The sequence below is a fragment of the Coregonus clupeaformis genome, chromosome 18, assembly GCF_020615455.1.
Source record: "Coregonus clupeaformis isolate EN_2021a chromosome 18, ASM2061545v1, whole genome shotgun sequence".
Taxonomy (NCBI): domain Eukaryota; kingdom Metazoa; phylum Chordata; class Actinopteri; order Salmoniformes; family Salmonidae; genus Coregonus; species Coregonus clupeaformis.
In genome coordinates, this window is record NC_059209.1 from 18,656,521 (window position 1) to 18,677,925 (window position 21,405).

A 21,405-nucleotide genomic window follows, 5' to 3' on the forward strand; every position below is an offset into this window, starting at 1 on the left:
TACAGAGCTTGAGAGAATCTGAAGAGAAGAATGGGAGAAACTCCCCAAATACAGGTGTGCCAAACTTGTAGCGTCATACCAAATAAGACTCGAGGCTGTAATCGCTGCCAAACGTGCTTCAACAAAGTACTGAGTAAAGGGTCTGAATACTTATGTAAATGTGATATTTCCGTTTTTTATTTTGAATACATTTGCAAAAATGTCTAAACCTGTTTTTGCTTTGTCATTATGGGGTATTGTGTGTAGATTGAATAAGGCTGTAATGTAACAAAATGTGGAAAAAGTCAAGGGGTCTGAATACTTTCTGAATGTACTGTACTTACACTGGATAAAAACGTATTACACAATATAATGAAGCTATTTCGACAAAACCACAATGATGCTTTGCATGTCAGCCCCAATAACTATACAATAAAGTAGGTAAATTCCATGAACAGTATTATGGTGATTATAGTTATAAGAACTCCCAAAAAACTAGATCAGCAACAACAGACAGTCAAAGTAACACCTCATTCAAAGTAACCCTATGTTTTGATTTGCGACATCAGTTCTGTGAGCAGGACCATACATAATGAAGTAGGTCCAATTTACAGAAATCTATACCATAGTATAGAACACTTGGAGAATGGACATTTTTAGTTAGTAGGGAGGTGGGGGTTTATGTGAGCATGACCATGTACAGTATATAACATGTAGAATACAGAGCTCTAAACTATAGTATAAAACAGTTGAAAAATTGACATGTTTAGTTTGTAGGGTGATGGGGGTTGATCTGTGGTGTGCAGCTGCAGCTCCGGGTCAGATACACAGAGGAGATGACCAGTGTGTTGTAGTCATCCAGGTAAAGCACTGGCACCAGGTGTCGGGATGCAGGTTTGCAGCAGGAAACCTAAAAAAGGAAAGGTCACTGAACTGTAAGTAACCTTCAGATCACAGTTTGAAAAGTTTACAGACATATTCAATCTCTCCATATCCCAGTCTGTTGTTCCCACTTGCTTCAAGATGTCCACCATTGTTCCTGTACCCAAGAAAGTGAAGGTAACTGAACTAAATGACTATCGCCCCGTAGCACTCAGGGCCCTGGCTCTGAACCCCTCCCTGTGCAACTGGGTCCTGGACTTCCTTATGGGCCACCCCCAAGTGGTGAAGGTAGGCAACAACACCTCCGCCACGCTGATCCTAAACACGGGGGCCCCATAGGGGTGTGTTCTCAGCCCCCTCCTGTACTCCCTGTTCACTGGGAGCACACTGCCTGCCCTCCAGGACATCTACAGCACCCGGTCACAGGAAGGCCAAGAAGATCATCAAGGACCTCAGCCACCCGAGCCACGGCCTGTTCACCCCGCTACCATCTAGACGGCGGAGACAGTACAGGTGCATCAAAGCTGGAATCTAGAGACTGAGAAACAGCTTCTATCTCCAGGCCATCAGACTTTTAAACAGTCACTACTAGCCGGCCTCCGCCCAGCACCCTGCCCTGAACCTTAATCACTGTTCTAGCCGGCTGCCACCCGGCTGACATCGCTCGTTCTGATATTTCTTAATTTAAATTATATAATTTTTCTGGATTATGTGTGTATTGTTTTTTTCTGATTATTATTGTTAGGTATTACTGCACTGTTGGAGCTAGAAACACAAGCGTTTCGCTGCACCTGCAATAACATCTGTAAATCTGTGTACGCGAACAATAAACGTAGATTTTATTTGATTCAGTATTTTGATATCATTATGCTTCTTAGCGAGGTTGCTTCTTAGCGAGGTTGATCATCTGAAATGAAAGACTATAGTAATACAATTAAGTAATCCGGTATGATCTGTGCAGTAGCAGATTTGTTCAGTGGGTAAAAAGGGAGAAGAAAACCAAAACAATTAAGGAAAGTGCAATACCTGCGTTGTGGTAAAAAATAAGAGGTAGGCTAGTCACAATAGTGTCCTAATTTTACCCTTAAATCATATTTGGTTGTTAAGACATCTGCTCTGTCTGATTGAGTCTACCATTTCCTGGCTGAACAAGTGTGAGAACCATTTAGATGAACAAGGCACTAACCCTTAAACCTGTGACCTTGTACTGAGAGATGCACAACACATTCTATTTTATCACTTGTTCAGACAAAGCACCGATAGCCACTTCTATGGAATCAGATGGAATAGCCGCACATGTACAGTCGTGGTCAAACGTTTTGAGAATGACACAAATACTAATTTTCACAAAGTCTGCTGCCTCAGTTTTGATGATGGTAATTTGCATATACTCCAGAATGTCATGAAGACTGATCAGATGAATTGCAATTCATTGTAAAGTCCCTCTTTGCCATGAAAATTAACTTAATTCCCCCAAAACATTTCCACTGCATTTCAGCCCTGCCACAAAAGGACCAGCTGCCATCATGTCAGTGATTCTCTCGTTAAGACAGGTGAGAGTGTTGACGAGGACAAGGCTGGAGATCACTCTGTCATGCTGATTGAGTTAGAATAACAAACTGGAATCTTTAAAAGGAGGGTGGTGCTTGAAATCATTGTTCTTCCTCTGTTAACCATGGTTACCTGCAAGGAAACATGTGCCGTCATCATTGCTTTGCACAAAAAGCCCTTCACAGTCAAGGATATATATCTTTTTATTTAACTAGGCAAGTCAGTTAAGAATAAATTCTTATTTACAATGATGGCCTACACCGGCCAAACCCAGACCAATTGTGCGCCTCCTTATGGGACTCCCAATCCCGGCCGGTTGTGATACAGCCTGGAATCAAACCAGGGGGTCTGTAGTGACGCCTCAAGCACTGAGATGCAGTGCCTTAGACCGCTGCGCCACTCGGGAGCCCATATTGCTGCTAGTAAGATTGCACCTAAATCAATCATTTATCGGATCATAAAGAACTTCAAGGAGAGAGGTTCAATTATTGTGAAGAAGGCGTCAGGGCGCCGAAGAAAGTCCAGCAAGCTCCAGGACCGTCTCCTAAAGTTGACTCAGCTGCGGGATCAGGGCACCACCAGTGCAGAGCTTGCTCAGGAATGGCAGCAGGCAGGTGTGAGTGCATCTGCACGCACAGTGAGGCGAAGACTTTTGGAGGATGGCCTGGTGTCAAGAAGGGCAGCAAAGAAGCCACTTCTCTCCAGGAAAAACATCAGGGACAGACTGATATTCTACAAAAGGCACAGGGATTAGACTGCTGAGGACTGGGGTAAAGTCATTTTCTCTGATGAATCCCCTTTCCGATTGTTTGGGGCATCCGGAAAACACCTTGTCCGGAGAAGACAAGGTGAACGCTACCATCAGTCCTGTGTCATGCCAACAGTAAAGCATCCTGAGACCATTCATGTGTGGGGTTGCTTCTCAGCGAAGGGAGTGGGCTCACTCACAATTTTGCCTAAGAACACAGCTATGAATAAAGAATGGTACCAACACATCCTCCGAGAGCAACTTCTCCCAACCATCCAAGAACAGTTTGGTGACGACCAATGCCTTTTCCAGCATGATGGAGCACCTTGCCCTAAGGCAAAAGTGATAACTAAGTGGCTCTGGGAACAAAACATCAACATTTTGCGTCCATGGCCAGGAAACTCTGGTCGATCCTCAAGAGGCGGGTGGACAAACAAAAACCAACAAATTCTGACAAACTCCAAGCATTGATTATGCAAGAATGGGCTGCCATCAGTCAGGATGTGGCCCAGAAGTTAATTGACAGCATGCCAGGGCGGATTGCAGAGGTCTTGAAAAAGAAGGGTCAACACTGCAAATATTAACTCTTTGCATAAACGTAATGTAATTGTCAATAAAAGCCCTTGACACTTATGGAATGCTTGTAATTATACTTCAGTATACCATAGTAACATCTGACAAAAATATCTCATAACACTGAAGCAGCGAACTTTGTGAAGACCAATACTTGTGTCATTCTCAAAACTTTTGACCACGACTGTACATTGTGTCTGCAAAATGTGCATTTGACTGTAAACTTTTAAAAATCATACGCCAACTTTTCTTATCACTTCTCTTTAATGCTTTTGTAGTGGACAAAGTTTCAATGTTTTTAGTGCAGCTTCAACATTCTTGGTTGAGAGGCCAGGGTTGCATGCTTTACCTGTGGAGGGGGGTCCTGTGGGGAAAGGTGTGCGCCACACAGTGGACCTGCGGGGTTCAGCTGTGGGGTGCAGGCTGCACACTGGGTGAAGGTGAAGCTCTCTGGGTAGATGATCCAGTTCTCCCAGCCCAGGTCTAGCAGAGACAGACAGACCACAGACCAGAGTCACTCCAAATGTGGGAAACCATACTTGCAAGGTTTTTCAGTGTTTGTCAGATCTGTTGGATTAACTAAACTTATTTGTCCAAGATTGTGATTATTTGTGCTATAAGTTAGGCAGTAAAATTGGAAAACTATCATATGACACAAACCTTGTATGAAGATCTGAGAAACCAGTTGACAGCAGTGTGGCCCTGTTGTGTTTCCAGAGAACTCTGGCTTGGAGTTCACTACTGAAATAGAGAATGACTTCAACAAATCTGTGTAGTAATACATGACTCAAACAAATGGTGGGAATCTCAGATTCATTATCTAGATTTAATAAAATGTTCAATTTCAGTGAGTTACATTACACAGCTTTCAAATCAAATCAAATTGTATTTGTCACATGCGCCGAATACAACAGGTATTCACTTACAGTGAAATGCTTACTAACAAGCCCTTAACTAACAATGCAGTATTAAGAAGAATAAGTGTTAAGTAAAAAATAAGTTACAAACAACGCGAAAAAACACACACAATAGCACAATTGGTTAGCAGCCATCTCCTCCGGCGCCATACCATTGCTGTCCAGTGTTGTCTGAGAGTCACTGTGTTGAGTTGCGAACACAGCCTTCCACTGCTCCCTCAGTGAGGCCAGTCCAGCCCCCTCCATCCGAGGCTCTCGCTGCAGGTTCAGACCCCTCAGCAGGAACTGTTTTATGTCTGAAAGGGGTTCCCATCGGCACCTGCAACAAGTCAATAACAGACTTTTACTCCTAAGATTTTTACATACAGTGGCCTACATGACATTCCCCACTAGGCACAGACATCAATTCAACATCTATTCCACGTTGACTCCACGTAATTTAATTGAAATTACGTGGAATCAACGATGATTCAACCAGTGTGTGCCCAGTGGGTCAACTTCGCTGTGCAGAAAAGGCGATCAAATGCATTTCATTCAGAGGAGAAAAAAGGCAACAATTGTCCCTCATGCTTTCCACTATTCTGATGCAAAATGCATCTATCTAATATTAGAGTGTGACATTAAAAACCATAATAAAACCATGATTATACACTAGGCTTGTTAAAAACACACAGGATGTCTGAAAGCAGTATTCTGTGTTCAGAGTGCTAGGAACAGGATGACATGGATATGTATTTAGCATGGGTAATCGTCTGGTCTCTACAGCTGCAAAAACACACTGCTATTTTCTCTGATCAAAACAGCATTGGCGATTGATGATTACATCAGCATGTTAGTTTTAAAGTACATTGCAATGGGAGCAACAAATCAACTTAAATCAACATAAGTCTAACTATAACATCATCTGCATCTTTAAAGTAGGTTATTTGTATCTTTATATTTGAAACTAATAACTCCAAAAATTGACTGATGTCATTGATGATTCAGATCATTTCATCAATCAAAAGCATAGCATGCATTCATTGTGAATTTGAGGTGACATTGACTGCTAATGCTCAATGATGTACTACCATTTATTGCCTCTAAAATGTAATTATCATGCTCTCCAGTAACAAATTACACAAAAAAACGGGTAGTTACACAACATTTGTCCAACAACCTGCTAAGAAAGAACGACTATCCTAATTTTCTATAATCATATCTTTTATTATGACTCATTGAGAGTATCTATTCCAGGTGTGTCTCACCTGTTCAGAGTGATGACTGGAGCAGAGTCTGTTGGAGTTGCTTTGGGTTTCTGCTCTGAGGATTTCAGAATTAAAGTTTCTCCCAGGGAACAGCTAGAGAGCAAAACCATTAGATATCGCAAGATAATCATCTTTCTCTGCGCACAGATTGACATCCAAGTCAGAATCCAATCAAATATTTGGTGTGGTTCTTGTAGTCCTATTCAGAGAGGCTATGGGTCTGTTGACTGTTTTGAGATGTGTTTGAGTGAAGTGATTCTCGATGGTCAGATGATTATGAATTGTGTGGATGATGAGGAGTGACCTTTTGCTCGTAGTAAGAAGCCTGGGAACATGAGTTCTATCTATTCAAACACCAGATTGACCTTGTTTGACTGTCCTACTAGTGTTAACTGGCATGATGTGAGAAAGGGAGGGAGAGAGAGAGAGAGAGAGAGAGAGAGAGAGAGAGAGAGAGAGAGAGAGAGAGAGAGAGACACACACACAGCGAGAGAAATAAAGAAATGAAAGAGAGAAAGAGAGAAAGCGAGACAGAGAGAGAGAGAGAGGACACACAGAACACTTTGTTTTCTTTGCCTTGTCTTTTTTGGCCATGGGGTGTACTACAGCGTCTGTATAGCAGTTGCCTCCAAGATGATAAGCCAACAGGTGTTCAGGGAGTAAACATTGAACTGTTCATAACACTTCTCTCTGATGTAGGAAAATAGTCTTGTTCAAGATAACACTGCCTCAGAAAAAACTGATGATGTGGAATGCAATGTAATCAAACAAAATATTGTACAGTTAAGCAGGATGTACACATTGCAAGATGTATAACTACAGTTATACTGTATGTATACAATGTTCAGTGTAGGATGAGTATTGGTAAAGTGGGACACTTTCTGAAAATGTGCTTTCCGGAACACCTTACAGAATCATCCCATTGTCTTAACCCCGAACATGATACCATTCTAAATAGCTTAAGAACTCTACTACACTATACAAACAAAAAATGAAATAACTATTAAAGACAGGATGGATGACTCTTCTTCAAACATAAATTGTCCTGAGACAAAAAAAATCTGTCGATACTGGCAAATTGGGACACCTTGATTGGCAAAGTGGGACAGTTAATTATTTATAGTAAAGAAGCAGAAATGAGAGATAAGAGTAATTTCTATATTTTTCTGATAAACTTCAATTATTCATACAAATTATATGTATTAAAACATTATTTAGGTGTTTTTGCAGTAGGGGCTGTAACACTGAACTAAATTCTGGATGCTGGATGTTACATCCAGTATAGCATCCAGCTCAAAGTTACAACATCCTGCATAGCATCCGGCTCAGCATTACATCCAGCACCCAGCATCCAGCACCAAGTTACATCCAGCAGCTGGCTCAGAGTTACATCCAGCATCCGGCAGAGAGTTGCATCCAGCATTCAGCTCAGTTACATCCAGCATCTGGCTCGAAGTTACATCCAGCATCCTGGATGTAACGCTGAGCTGGATGTAACATATTTCAAATAAGAGTCCTCTGATATGTCATGCGAAAGTAAAAGTCCTTTGATTTCTGATTTCAAAATAAGAGTCCCTCGAATTGTCATGCCAAAATAAAAGTCCTGCGATTTCCTTTTTCTTTTAAGTCAAGGGGTGTGAATTCTTTCTGAAGGCACCATACACACATACATACATATACATACACACACAAATATATATATATATATATATATATATATATATATATATATATATACAGTGGGGGGAAAAAGTATTTAGTCAGCCACCAATTGTGCAAGTTCTCCCACTTAAAAAGATGAGAGAGGCCTGTAATTTTCATCATAGGTACACGTCAACTATGACAGACAAAATTAGAAAAAAAAATCCAGAAAATCACATTGTAGGATTTTTTATGAATTTATTTGCAAATTATGGTGGAAAATAAGTATTTGGTCAATAACAAAGTTTCTCAATACTTTGTTATATACCCTTTGTTGGCAATGACACAGATCAAATATTTTCTGTAAGTCTTCACAAGGTTTTCACACACTGTTGCTGGTATTTTGGCCCATTCCTCCATGCAGATCTCCTCTAGAGCAGTGATGTTTTGGGGCTGTCGCTGGGCAACACAGACTTTCAACTCCCTCCAAAGATTTTCTATGGGGTTGAGATCTGGAGACTGGCTAGGCCACTCCAGGACCTTGAAATGCTTCTTACGAAGCCACTCCTTCATTGCCCGGGCGGTGTGTTTGGGATCATTGTCATGCTGAAAGACCCAGCCACGTTTCATCTTCAATGCCCTTGCTGAGGGAAGGAGGTTTTCACTCAAAATCTCACGATACATGGCCCAATTCATTCTTTCCTTTACACGGATCAGTCGTCCTGGTCCCTTTGCAGAAAAACAGCCCCAAAGCATGATGTTTCCACCCCCATGCTTCACAATAGGTATGGTGTTCTTTGGATGCAACTCAGCATTCTTTGTCCTCCAAACATGACGAGTTGAGTTTTTACCAAAAAGTTCTATTTTGGTTTCATCTGACCATATGACATTCTCCCAATCCTCTTCTGGATCATCCAAATGCACTCTAGCAAACTTCAGATGGGCCTGGACATGTACTGGCTTAAGCAGGGGGACACGTCTGGCACTGCAGGATTTGAGCCCCTGGCGGCGTAGTGTGTTACTGATGGTAGGCTTTGTTACTTTGGTCCCAGCTCTCTGCAGATCATTCACTAGGTCCCCCCGTGTGGTTCTGGGATTTTTGCTCACCGTTCTTGTGATCATTTTGACCCCACGGGGTGAGATCTTGCGTGGAGCCCCAGATCGAGGGAGATTATCAGTTGTCTTGTATGTCTTCCATTTCCTAATAATTGCTCCCACAGTTGATTTCTTCAAACCAAGCTGCTTACCTATTGCAGACTCAGTCTTCCCAGCCTGGTGCAGGTCTACAATTTTGTTTCTGGTGTCCTTTGACAGCTCTATGGTCTTGGCCATAGTGGAGTTTGGAGTGTGACTGTTTGAGGTTGTGGACAGGTGTCTTTTATACTGATAACAAGTTCAAACAGGTGCCATTAATACAGGTAACGAGTGGAGGACAGAGGAGCCTCTTAAAGAAGAAGTTACAGGTCTGTGAGAGCCAGAAATCTTGCTTGTTTGTAGGTGACCAAATACTTATTTTCCACCATAATTTGCAAATAAATTCATTAAAAATCCTACAATGTGATTTTCTGGATTTTTTTTTCTCAATTTGTTTGTCATAATTGATGTGTACCTATGATGAAAATTACAGGCCTCTCTCATCTTTTTAAGTGGGAGAACTTGCACAATTGGTGGCTGACTAAATACTTTTTTTCCCCACTGTATATATATATATATATATATATATATATATATATATATATATATACACAGTACCAGTCAAAAGTTAGGACACACCTACTCATCCAAGGGTTTTTCATTATTTGTAATATTTTGTACGTTGTTGAATAATAGTGAGGACATCAAAACTATGAAATAACACATATGGAATCATGTAGTAAACAAAAAAGTGTTAAACAAATCAAAATACATTTTATATTTGAGATTCTTCAAATAGCCACCCTTTGCCTTGATAACAGCTTTGCACACACTTGGCATTCTCTCAACAAGCTTCACCTGGAATTCTTCTCCATCAGTCTTGAAGGAGTTCCCACATATGCTGAGCACTTGTTGGCTGCTTTTCCTTCACTCTGCCGTCCGACTAATTCCAAACCATCTCAATTTGGTTGAGGTCGGGTGGATTCTGAAGGCCAGGTCATCTGATGCAGCACTCCATCACTCTCCTTCTTGGTAAAATAGCCCTTACACAGCCTGGAGGTGTGTTGGGTCATTGTACTGTTGAAAAACAAATGATAGTCACACTAAGCCCAAACCAGATGGGATGGCGTATCGCTGCAGAGTGCTGTGGTAGTCATGCTGGTTAAGTGTGCCTTGAATTCTAAATAAATCACAGACAGTGTCACCAGCAAAGCGCCCCCACACCATAACACCTCCTCCTCCATGCCTTACGGTGGGAAATACATATGCGGAAATCATTCGTTCACCCACACCGCGTCTCACAAAGACACGGCGGTTGGAACCAAAAATCTCCAATTTGGACTCCACACCAAAGGACAGATTTCCACCGGTCTAATGTCCATTGCTCGTGTTTCTTGGCCCAAGCAAGTCTCTTCTTATTAATGTTGTCCTTTAGTAGTGGTTTCTTTGCAGCAATTCGACCATGAAGGCCTGATTCACACAGTCCCCTCTGAACAGTTGATGTTGAGATGTGTCTGTGACTTGAACTCTATGAAGCATAGATTTGGGCTGCAATTTCTGAGGCTGGTAACTCTAATGAACTTATCCTCTGCAGCAGAGGTAACTCTGGGTCTTCCATTCCTGTGGCGGTCCTCATGAGAGCCAGTTTCATCATAGCGCTTGATGGTTTTTGCAACTGCACTTGAAGAAACTTTCAAAGTTTTTGACCTTTTCCTTATTGACTGACCTTCATGTCTTAAAGTAATGATGGACTGTTGTTTCTCTTTGCTTATTTGAGCTGTTCTTGCCATAATATGAACTTGGTCTTTTGCCAAATAGGGCTATCTTCTGTATACGAGCCCTACCTTGTCACAACACAACTGATTGGCTCAAGGAAGAAGGAAAGAAATTCCACAAATCAACTTTTAAGAAGGCACACCTGTTAATTGAAATGCATTCCAGGTGACTACCTCATAAAGCTGGTTGAGAGAATGCCAAAAGTGTGCACAGCTGACATTAAGGCAAAGGGTGGCTATTTGAAGAATCTAAAATCTAAAATATATTTTGATTTGTTTAACACTTTTTTGGTTACTACATGATTCCATATGTGTTATTTCATAGTTTTGATGTATTCACTATTATTCTACAATGTAAACATAAAAAAATATATAATAATAATAATAATAATAATATTGAATGAGTAGGTGTGTCCAAACTTTTGACTGGTAGTGTATACAGTTGAAGTCGGAAGTTTACATACACTTAGGTTGAAGTCATCAAAACTCATTTTTCAACCACTTTTTCAACCACACAAATTTCTTGCTAAAAACTATAGTTTTGGCAAGTCGGTTAGGACATCTACTTTGTGCATGACACAAGTAATTTTTCCAACAATTGTTTACAGACAGATTATTTCACTTATAATTAACTGTATCACAACTCCAGTGGGTCAGAAGTTTACATACACTAAGTTGACTGTGCCTTTAAACAGCTTGGAAAATTCCAGAAAATGATGTCATGGCTTTAGAAGCTTCTGATAGGCTAATTGACATAATTTAAGTTGTACCTGTGGATGTATCTGAAGACCAAGGAGCTCCCCAAACAGGTCAGGGACAAAGTTGTGGAGAAGTACAGATCAGGGTTGGGTTATAAAAAAATATCCGAAACTTATTTTAAAATGGAAAGAATATGGTACCACAACAAACCTGCCAAGAGAGGGCCGCCCACCAAAACTCACGGACCAGGCAAGGAGGGCATTAATCAGAGAGGCAACAAAGAGACCAAAGATAACCCTGAAGGAGCTGTGTAAGGGTTGGTGTGAGGTGTGACCCAGGTGCGGTGCAGTATAGACAGTAGGCAGTAGCTATAGATGGCGAAACAAGGATCTTTACTGATGATCTCGAAGCCAGGATACAAAATAATGGACTTTACATGAAAAAGAAAGGTGGAGCAAATAAGACTCTAAAAAACAGGCTGAGAGCCAAAATACGAAATAATAACTGTGACTGAAATAATAAATAAACAGGGAGAACACTTCTCACGTACCTGTCCATACGTCCTGCGATCAGACACTGATTAGTACTGCTTGGCATAGTGAAACTAGCAGAGAAAACTGAGCAAGGGAACACAGGGAGTGAGGGCATAAATACACAGGTGACCAGGTAGACACATGTGACACCAATAGGATCATGATTAGTCCAGACTGTGAGTGAGGAGATGCCTAAGGTTTTCGGAGGATGACACCTAGTGGGTAGCTCCGGAACTGTGACCCCCTCCTGTAACAGAGCTGCAAAGCTCCACAGCGGAGATTGGAGTATCTGTCCATAGGACCACTTTAAGCCATACACTCCACAGACCTGGGCTTTAAGGAAGAGTCGCCAGAAAAAACAACATTGCTTGATGAAAAAAATAAGCAAACACGTTTGGTGTTCACCAAAAGCAATGTGGGAGACTCTGCAAACATATGGAAGAAGGTACTCTGGTCAGATTAGACTAAAATTTAGCTTTTTGGCCATCAAGGAAAAGGCTATGTCTGGCGCAAACCCAACACCTTTCATCACCCCGAGAACACCATCCCCACAGTGAAGCATGGTGGTGGCAGCATCATGCTGTGGGGATGGTATTCATCGGCAGGGACTGAGAAACTGGTCAGAATTGAAGGAATGATGGATGGCGCTAAATACAGGGAAATTCTTGAGGGAAACCTGTTTCAGTCTTCCAGAGATTTGAGACTGGGACGGAGGTTCACCTTCCAGCAGGACAATGACTCTAAGCATACTGCTAAAGCAACACTCGAGTGGTTTAAGGAGAAACATTTAAATGTCTTGGAATGGCCTAGTCAAAGCCCAGACCTCAATCCAATTGAGAATCTGTGGTATGACTTAAAGTTTGCTGTACACCAGCGGAACCCATCCAACTTGAAGGAGCTGGAGCAGTTTTGCCTTGAAGAATGGGCAGAAATCCCAGTGGCTAGATGTGCCAAGGTTATAGAGACATACCCCAAGAGACTTGAAGCTGTAATTGCTGCAAAAGGTGGCTCTACAATGTATTGACTTTGGGGGGGTGAATAGTTATGCACGCTCAAGTTTTCTGTTTTTTTTTGTCTTATTTCTTGCTTTTTTCACAATAAAAAATATTTTGCATCTTCAAAGTGGTAGGCATGTTGTGTAAATCAAATGATACAAACCCCCCAAAAATCAATTTTAATTCCAGGTTGTAAGGCAACAAAATAGGAAAAATGCCAAGGGGGGTGAATACTTTCGCAAGCCACTGTATACAGTACCAGTCAAAAGTTTGGACACATCTACTCATTCAAGGGTTTTTCTTTATTTTTTACTATTGTTTACATTGTAGAATAATAGTGAATACATCAAAACTATGAAATAATACATATGGAATCATGTAGTAACTAAAAAAGTGTTAAACAAATCAAAATATATTTTATATTTGAGATTCTTCAAATAGTCACCCTTTGCCTTCTATATATAACATAATATTATTTCCTTTTCATCAACAATTAATATTTTATAAAGAGAAAACCCTGCAGATTACACAATTTATGATGTGGGAACTGGCAACTAGACCCCCCCAAAAAATGTGCTATGTATAAAAACATTTGTAATGCTTGTTATTTTGACCATTGAAACTGTCAACACAGGAAAATATATCACGTCATAGCAAACATAGACCTTTATGATTATTGAGGTACACAGAATGTAATAGAATGGGAATGGAAATGTTTTTTGGGGGCAGTATTTTTGGGCGGTATTAGCAATTCATCCAGCCAGACAAGACTAAACTAGACATCAGTCAGGATTTATTAAATCATATCAGGAAAGGGTAACATAAAATATGTAGTCAATGTGTAATTAATTATTAGTTTATGATGAAACAGGTTCAATCAAACAATTACTTTATTCACTGTTTTTAGTCTATCCTGTGAGGGATAGTGTTCTGTTGGTTTCCGTTTGATAAACACCTGTCAAACAGACAGCCTCTTATGTAATTGTGCCATTTGAAGCATTTGGGTTGGGCAGGATCCATCACAGCAGTGCTTGTCTTTTCCTGTCAGTGTGGAGACGGTTGTAGACACAACATGGACCATGGCTGCAGCCACCTCTTCCAGTTCAGCTTGAATTAGTGGTGTGTGGCATCCTTCCAGCTCACCCATGCAAAGGAATAAAAAAAGCAGTATGAGTCAACACATGTAAGACCTTCAGTGACACTGAGAGCATCAACATATTTTGCAATATTGTCCAGACTAAACAAAAGTTGTGGGTCTACTTTCAAGTTGGTAACAGTGGTTAGTTAGACAAATGCAAAATTATCAACATGGTAACTACAGTTGTGATCACTGTAAAGCTATCTCGTACCCTAATACTGGAAAAACACATGTTGAATTGAGTGGGCAACTACCCCATCAGTGGTTTAGCAGACTACGTTTTGACATTCAACAGTCATGAATTGGAGACATTCATTAGAACAAATAACACATTTAACATAGCAAAAAGCCAACTGGCTACATAGACAGACTGGAATACAGATAGCTGAGTAGAGTTTATCTGCAGACCGCAGACTGGGGGGTGCGCACATGGCGCGGCGTGTGGGATAATCGACTACATTTTACATCGACTACACACCGCTCCCACCAAGCAGTGCCACGCGAGAGTTGGGTTCAAAGGGTCTGGTTCCAGCAGATACGTGTACTATCTAGCTAGCTAGTGTTGTACTAGATAGTATGTACTAGCTCGCTAATGTGCATGTAGTGACGTAATGCTAATGGGCGTCGTACTGTTACAAGTACCCAGTGGACACAGCGTGTAGTTGGCGTGGCGTGTAGTTACTGCGGTCCTCCGATAGATATTATTGGGCTAGCTAGCTAGTTTAAGATTAACAAGATCAGTTATTATGGTGGATATCAGCAGCAAAACGATTACTACTAGCTACAATGATAGCAACATTAGCTGAGTAAACCACACATTTTGCAACGATCACAAGTTCATCACTGTTTCGATTGTATATCTTCACATGTTTATGTCTTTGTTAACATGTAATTTGTGGGGGAGACTTGCTGATACAGACCCGAAATGAATTGACAGGAAAGCTTGATCAGATTAATGTATTTTACTGCATCTGCTTCAAGAGTTGTGAAGCCAGGAGGCTTCACCTCAGTGGATTCCTGGAGTAGCTGCACCCTCAACTGGACACTTGGTGAACCTAGCCAGACATGTCAATTTACACTTTGTAACGTCTTCATCAACATTTACATTTACATCAACAAATCATACAAGCATAGCTAATTGTCTTCAATTGGCTATATATAATAATAAATACTCTAAGCATCACATTGAAGAAATGAATCATTAGTGTGTGCGTTTTGAAATAAATATTGACTCAGTAGCCTTCAAATTAGCAATAAGAAAAGCCCCAGTCACAGTCTTTGTAAATTAAACTAAACTAGTTTTGATAGTGTGTGGAACACAAGCATAACAAATACAATACCACACAGAGGTATTATCATAAAAGCGCAGCTAATTGCATTCTGAGGTCAAGTGTTAAAAATATTACAAAGAAAATCCCACCACTTCATAACAGTGATACTATGAATCCCAGACTGCATTGCAATGCTTTGCTAGCAAGCCCAGGCGAAGTCTAAATATACATGCTATTACACATTTATCATATTATAATGCTCGCATGAATATAATGCTGAATATATGTTCATACCATTGACACCAATCAACTGCATTACACTCAAAATAATTCAAATTCAGATGCTAATCTGGTTTACAACACTCACTAGCTAAGTTAGCTAGATAACCAAACCCATTGTGATGGTTAGCTAGCATGCTAGCTAGCCCGACTACTACATCCGAAATAATTGTGTTTGCAACAATAATAGCAAATGTCTTAAACAACAGTCCAAAACAACATATACAGTGGGGAGAACAAGTATTTGATACACTGCCGATTTTGCAGGTTTTCCTACTTACAGAGCATGTAGAGGTCTGTAATTTTTATCATAGGTACACTTCAACTGTGAGAGACAGAATCTAAAACAAAAATCCAGAAAATCACATTGTATGATTTTTAAGTAATTAATATGTAATTTTATTGCATGACATAAGTATTTGATCACCTACCAACCAGTAAGAATTCCGGCTCTCACAGACCTGTTAGTTTTTCTTTAAGAAGCCCTCCTGTTCTCCACTCATTACCTGTATTAACTGCACCTGTTTGAACTCGTTACCTGTATAAAAGACACCTGTCCACACACTCAATCAAACAGACTCCAACCTCTCCACAATGGCCAAGACCAGAGAGCTGTGTAAGGACATCATGGATAAAATTGTAGACCTGCCCAAGGCTGGGATGGGCAACAGGACAATAGGCAAGCAGCTTGGTGAGAAGGCAACAACTGTTGGTGCAATTATTAGAAAATGGAAGAAGTTCAAGATGACGGTCAATCACCCTCGGTCTGGGGCTCCATGCAAGATCTCACCTCGTGGGGCATCAATGATCATGAGGAAGGTGAGGGATCAGCCCAGAACTACACGGCAGGACCTGGTCAATGACCTGAAGAGAGCTGGGACCACAGTCTCAAAGAAAACCATTAGTAACACACTACGCCGTCATGGATTAAAATCCCGCAGCGCACGCAAGGTCCCCCCTGCTCAAGCCAGCGCATGTCCAGGCCCGTCTGAAGTTTGCCAATGACCATCTGGATGATCCAGAGGAGGAATGGGAGAAGGTCATGTGGTCTGATGAGACAAAAATATAGCTTTTGGTCTAAACTCCACTCGCCGTGTTTGGAGGAAGAAGAAGGATGAGTACAACCCCAAGAACACCATCCCAACCGTGAAGCATGGAGGTGGAAACATCATTCTTTGGGGATGCTTTTCTGCAAAGGGGACAGGGCGACTGCACCGTATTGAGGGGAGGATGGATGGGGCCATGTATCGCGAGATCTTGGCCAACAACCTCCTTCCCTCAGTAAGAGCATTGAAGATGGGTCGTGGCTGGGTCTTCCAGCATGACAACGACCCGAAACACACAGCCAGGGCAACTAAGGAGTGGCTCCGTAAGAAGCATCTAAAGGTCCTGGAGTGGCCTAGCCAGTCTCCAGACCTGAACCCAATAGAAAATCTTTGGAGGGAGCTGAAAGTCTGTATTGCCCAGCGACAGCCCCGAAACCTGAAGGATCTGGAGAAGGTCTGTATGGAGGAGTGGGCCAAAATCCCTGCTGCAGTGTGTGCAAACCTGGTCAAGACCTACAGGAAACTTATGATCTCTGTAATTGCAAACAAAGGTTTCTGTACCAAACATTAAGTTCTGCTTTTCTGATGTATCAAATACTTATGTCACACAATAAAATGCAAATTAATTACTTAAAAATCATACAATGTGATTTTTTGGATTTTTGTTTTAGATTCCATCTCTCAGAGTTGAAGTGTACCTATGCAAAAAAATTACAGACCTCTACATGCTTTGTAAGTAGGAAAACCTGCAAAATCGGCAGTGTATCAAATACTTGTACCCACTGTAGATACCTTCATAGAAAGTTACTCAAGTAAAAGTGAAAGTCACCCAGTAAAATACTACTTGAGTAAAAGTCTAAAAGTATTTGATTTAAAATATACTTCAGTATCAAAAGTAAATGTAATTGCTACAATATACTTAAGTATCAAAAGCAAAAGTATAAATAATTTCAAATCCCTTATATTATGCAAACCAGACAGCACCATTTTCTTGTTTTTAAAATGTAAGGATAGCCAGGGGCACACTCCAACACTCTGTCACGACTTCCTCCGAAGCTGCCTCCCCTCCTTGTTCGGGCAGGCTTTGGCGTTCGCCGTCACCGTCCTACTAGCTACTACCGCTCCATATCTCATCATTCCATTTGTCTTGTCTTGTCAATTACACACACATGGTTCATATCCCCTCATTAGTACATGTATAAGTGTTCCCTCTGCCCCCCTTGTCCTTGTGGGTGATTGTTATTGTTATTGTTGTTAGTTGAGTGTAGCTCAGTTGAGCTACCTGTACCTTGTATTTCTGGGGATATTGTTCCCCGTGTGCCTGTATTTTGTTGACGCTATCCACCCGCACTATGGAGTCAGCGGGAGAGGAGCGCATGCCTGGAGTCGTGGCACAGGTCCAAGAGCATTCCACGATGCTGGCCAGCTTGGGGGAAGCGATGGATCGGATTCTTCAGGTCATCCAACGCCTGGAGAGGAGAGGACCCGATCTGTCGAGACCAGCTGGTCAACCGGATCCAGCCACCCACACCCCAGCACCCGGAGGGATCCAGATATTCCGACCACGGGGGTTCGACGGGACGGCGGCGCTCTGCCATGGATTCCTCCTCCAACTGGAGCTCTATTTCTCCAGCTTCAGGCCGGCCCCATCGGAGCGGGAGAAGGTGTCCGCCCTCGTCTCTTGCCTATCGGGGAAAGCCCGGAGTGGGCCAACGCGGTGTGTAACAAAGGAGGAGCCGCGTTGGAGAACTACTGGGAGTTCGCTCGCCTCTTTCGGGCGGTCCTCGATCACCCGCCCGAAGGTCGAGAGGCAGGCGAGCGGCTGGTCCACCTGAGGCAGGGGACGAGAACCGCACAGGACTTCGCTTTGGAGTTTCGGACTCTGGCAGCGGGGTCCGGGTGGAACGAGCGGGCCCTTATCGACCATTTCCGGTGCCATCTGTGGGAGGACGTCCGACGGGAGCTAGCTTGTCGGGACACCATGTTGTATTTCACGCAACTGGTGGACATGGCCATCGGTTTGGACAACCTGCTGGCAGCCAGAAGACGTCCTGGAGGGGGTCTGCTCGTTCCCACCCCGGCCGACTCAGATCCCGAGCTGATGGAGCTGGGTGGAGCCACCATCCGAGAGAGTGGAGGACGACAGCGACAGTACACCACATGGAGTCGTCAACAATCTTTTGGGTCTGGAGGCGGCAGAAAGGGCACTCTCGCATCACCCCAGGAATTGAACACCCACACTCGTTCAGAGCCCTCTGCAGCGCACTGTACCCTGCCCTCTACTTTCCCGATCACATGGTAGTTCCCCAGTGTAAGGCGCTAGTCGATTCAGGCACAGCTGGGAACTTTATGGACAGGGCATTCTCACGCCGTCTAGGTATTTCATTGGTTCCCCTATCCATTCCACTCCCCATCAGAGCACTTGATAGTCGACCATTAGGGTCCGTGTTTGTTCAGGAAGTTACTGCACCAGTCACCATGATTACCCAGGAGACTCATTGTGAGCAGATCACTTTTTTTATTATTGAGTCCCCTGCTTTCCCTGTGGTATTAGGTATCCCTTGGTTAGCACTCCACAACCCCACCTTCTCATGGCCGCAGAGGGTTCTCACGGGGTGGTCGCGAGAGTGTCAGGGTAGGTGTCTAGGTGTTTCCGTTGGTGCAACCACGGTGGAAAGTCCAGACAGTACCTCCACCGTGTGCATTCCTCCCGAATACCTCAATTTGGCGCACGCATTTTCAAAGACGCAGGCTACCAAGTTTGCGTGATAAACCTCCGGGTAGACGCTGTACCTCCCAGGAGTCATGTGTACCCCCTGTCGCACGCTGAAACAGCGGCTATGGAGACATACGTCACCGAGTCCCTGCGCCAGGGGTATATTCGTCCCTCCACTTCACCCGCCTCCTTGAGTTTCTTCTTTGTGAAGAAGAAAGACGGCGGTCTGCGCCCTTGCATTGATTATCGACCACTGAACAAGGAGACAATCAGGTTTAGTTATACTCTCTTCGTCATTCCATCAATGATCGAGTCAATGCATGGGGCGCGCTTATTCACCAAATTAGATCTCAGGAGTACGTACAACCTGGTGCGTGTTCGGGAGGGGGATGAGTGGAAGACAGCATTCAGCACAACCACGGGGCATTATGAATACCTGGTGATGCCCTACGGTTTGATGAATGCTCCATCCTTCTTCCAGTCCTTTGTGAACAAGGTGTTTCGGGACATGTTTTGGTCGCGGTGTAGTGGTCTACATCGATGACATTCTGGTGTATTCCGCTACGCACGCCGAGCAAGTGTCCCTGGTTCGCAAAGTGCTGGCCCGACTTTTGAAAAATGACATTTATGCCAAGGCAGAGAAGTGTATGTTTTTCCAGCAGTCCGTCTCCTTCCTCGGATACCACATTACCACCTCAGGGGTGGAGATGGAGGGGGATCGCATTTCAGCCATGCGTAATTGGCCGACTCCCACCACGGTTAAGGAGGTGCAGCGCTTTCTGGGCTTTGCCAACTACTATCAGAGGTTTATCTGGGGCAATGTTGCAGCTCCCATTACATCTCTGTTGAAGGGTGGGCCGTCCCGGTTCCGCTGGTCTGCTGAGGCTGACCTGGCCTTCAGGAAACTGAGGGGTCTGTTCACCTCAGCCCCGGTACTGGTCCACCCCGATCCATCACTATCATTCGTAGTGGAAGTGGATGCGTCCGAGGTAGGGATAGGCGCTGTTCTATTTCAACGCTCGGGCACGCCAACCAAGCTCCGCCCCTGTGCCTTCTTCTCTAAGAAGCTCAGCCCGGCGGAGCAGAATTACGACATTGGTGATCGGGAGCTGTTGGCTGTTGTCCGAGCTTTGACCGTGTGGAGGCATTGGCTCGAGGGGGCGAAACACCCTTTCCTCGTCTGGACGGACCACCGTAACCTGGAGTACATCCGGGCAACGAGGAGGCTGAATCCTCGCCAGGCCAGGTGGGCCCTATTCTTCACCCGGTTCGATTTTACACTGTCATACATCCCGGGTACGAAGAACGTGAAGGCAGACGCATTGTCACGGCTGTATGACACAGAGGAGAGGCCCAGAGACAACACCCCCATACTCCCAGCTTCCTGCATTGTGGCGCCGGTAGTATGGGCGATGGACGCGGATATAGAGCAGGCATTACGCACAGATCCATCTCCATCTCAGTGTCCAGCTGGGCTGCGGTACGTGCCTGCTCTTATCCGTGATCGTCTGATCTACTGGGCACACACGTCACCCTCCTCTGGTCACACAGGTATCGGTCGTACAGTGCGCTGCCTGACCGGAAAGTACTGGTGGCCTACCTTGGCTAAGGACATGAGGGTGTATGTGTCCTCCTGCTCGGTGTGCGCCCAGAGTATGGCACTTAGGCACCTCCCAGCGGGTAAGTAACAACCTTTACCAATTCCACAACGACCATGGTCTCATCTAAGTGTTGATTTCCTGACTGATCTTCCCCTCTCCCAAGGTAACACCACCATCCTGGTCATTGTGGACCGCTTTTCCAAGGCCTGCCACCTCCTTCCTCTGCCCGGTCTCACCACTGCCCTGCAGTTTGCCCTGTTTACACACGTCTTCTGGCACTACGGGGTACCAGACGATATAGTGTCTGACCGAGGTCCCCAGTTTACATCCAAGGTCTGGAAGGCGTTCATGGAACGTCTGGGGGTCTCGGTCAACCTGACCTCTGGGTTCCACCCGAGTCTAATGGGCAGGTGGAACGGGTAAATCAGGATGTGGGTAGGTTCCTGCGGTCCTACTGCCAGGACCGGCCGGGGGAGTGGTCGGTGTTCTTGCCATGGGCCGAATATGCCCAGAACTTTCTCCGGCACTCCTCCACTAACCTAACGCCATTTCAATGTGTGTTGGGTTACCAACCGGTTCTGGCACCGTGGCACCAGAGCCAGACCGAGGCTCCTGCGGTGGATGACTGGTTTCGGCGCGCAGAGGAGATGTGGGACGCTGCCCATGTTCACCTCCAACGC

The 21,405-nt window shown here is 43.7% G+C and overlaps 1 protein-coding gene across 1 annotated transcript; it reads right to left on the minus strand.

Annotated features, from left to right (window-relative positions):
• Window positions 1-245: 245 nt before the first annotated feature.
• Window positions 246-6,226, minus strand: LOC121551505 (bone morphogenetic protein 5). Its single transcript, XM_041864200.2, has 5 exons — window positions 5,898-6,226; window positions 4,803-4,969; window positions 4,394-4,474; window positions 4,083-4,216; window positions 246-889 (listed from the first exon to the last, which is right to left on the minus strand). Exons 1-5 carry the CDS (start codon window positions 6,050-6,052, stop codon window positions 746-748), a joined length of 681 nt encoding a protein of 226 aa, XP_041720134.1. The 5' UTR covers window positions 6,053-6,226; the 3' UTR covers window positions 246-745.
• Window positions 6,227-21,405: the final 15,179 nt, after the last annotated feature.

What these genes read in the sequence shown, in the direction of transcription:
- LOC121551505 (XM_041864200.2), bottom strand. Translation starts at nt 6,052, where the DNA reads ATGTCAATCTGTGCGCAGAGAAAGATGATTATCTTGCGATATCTAATG. An exon ending in GACAACACTGGACAGCAATG is followed by an intron (nt 4,475 to 4,802) that starts GTATGGCGCCGG and finishes TCTCTATTTCAG; the next exon opens with TAGTGAACTCCAAGCCAGAG. An exon ending in CACAGGACCCCCCTCCACAG is followed by an intron (nt 890 to 4,082) that starts GTAAAGCATGCA and finishes TTCCTTTTTTAG; the next exon opens with GTTTCCTGCTGCAAACCTGC.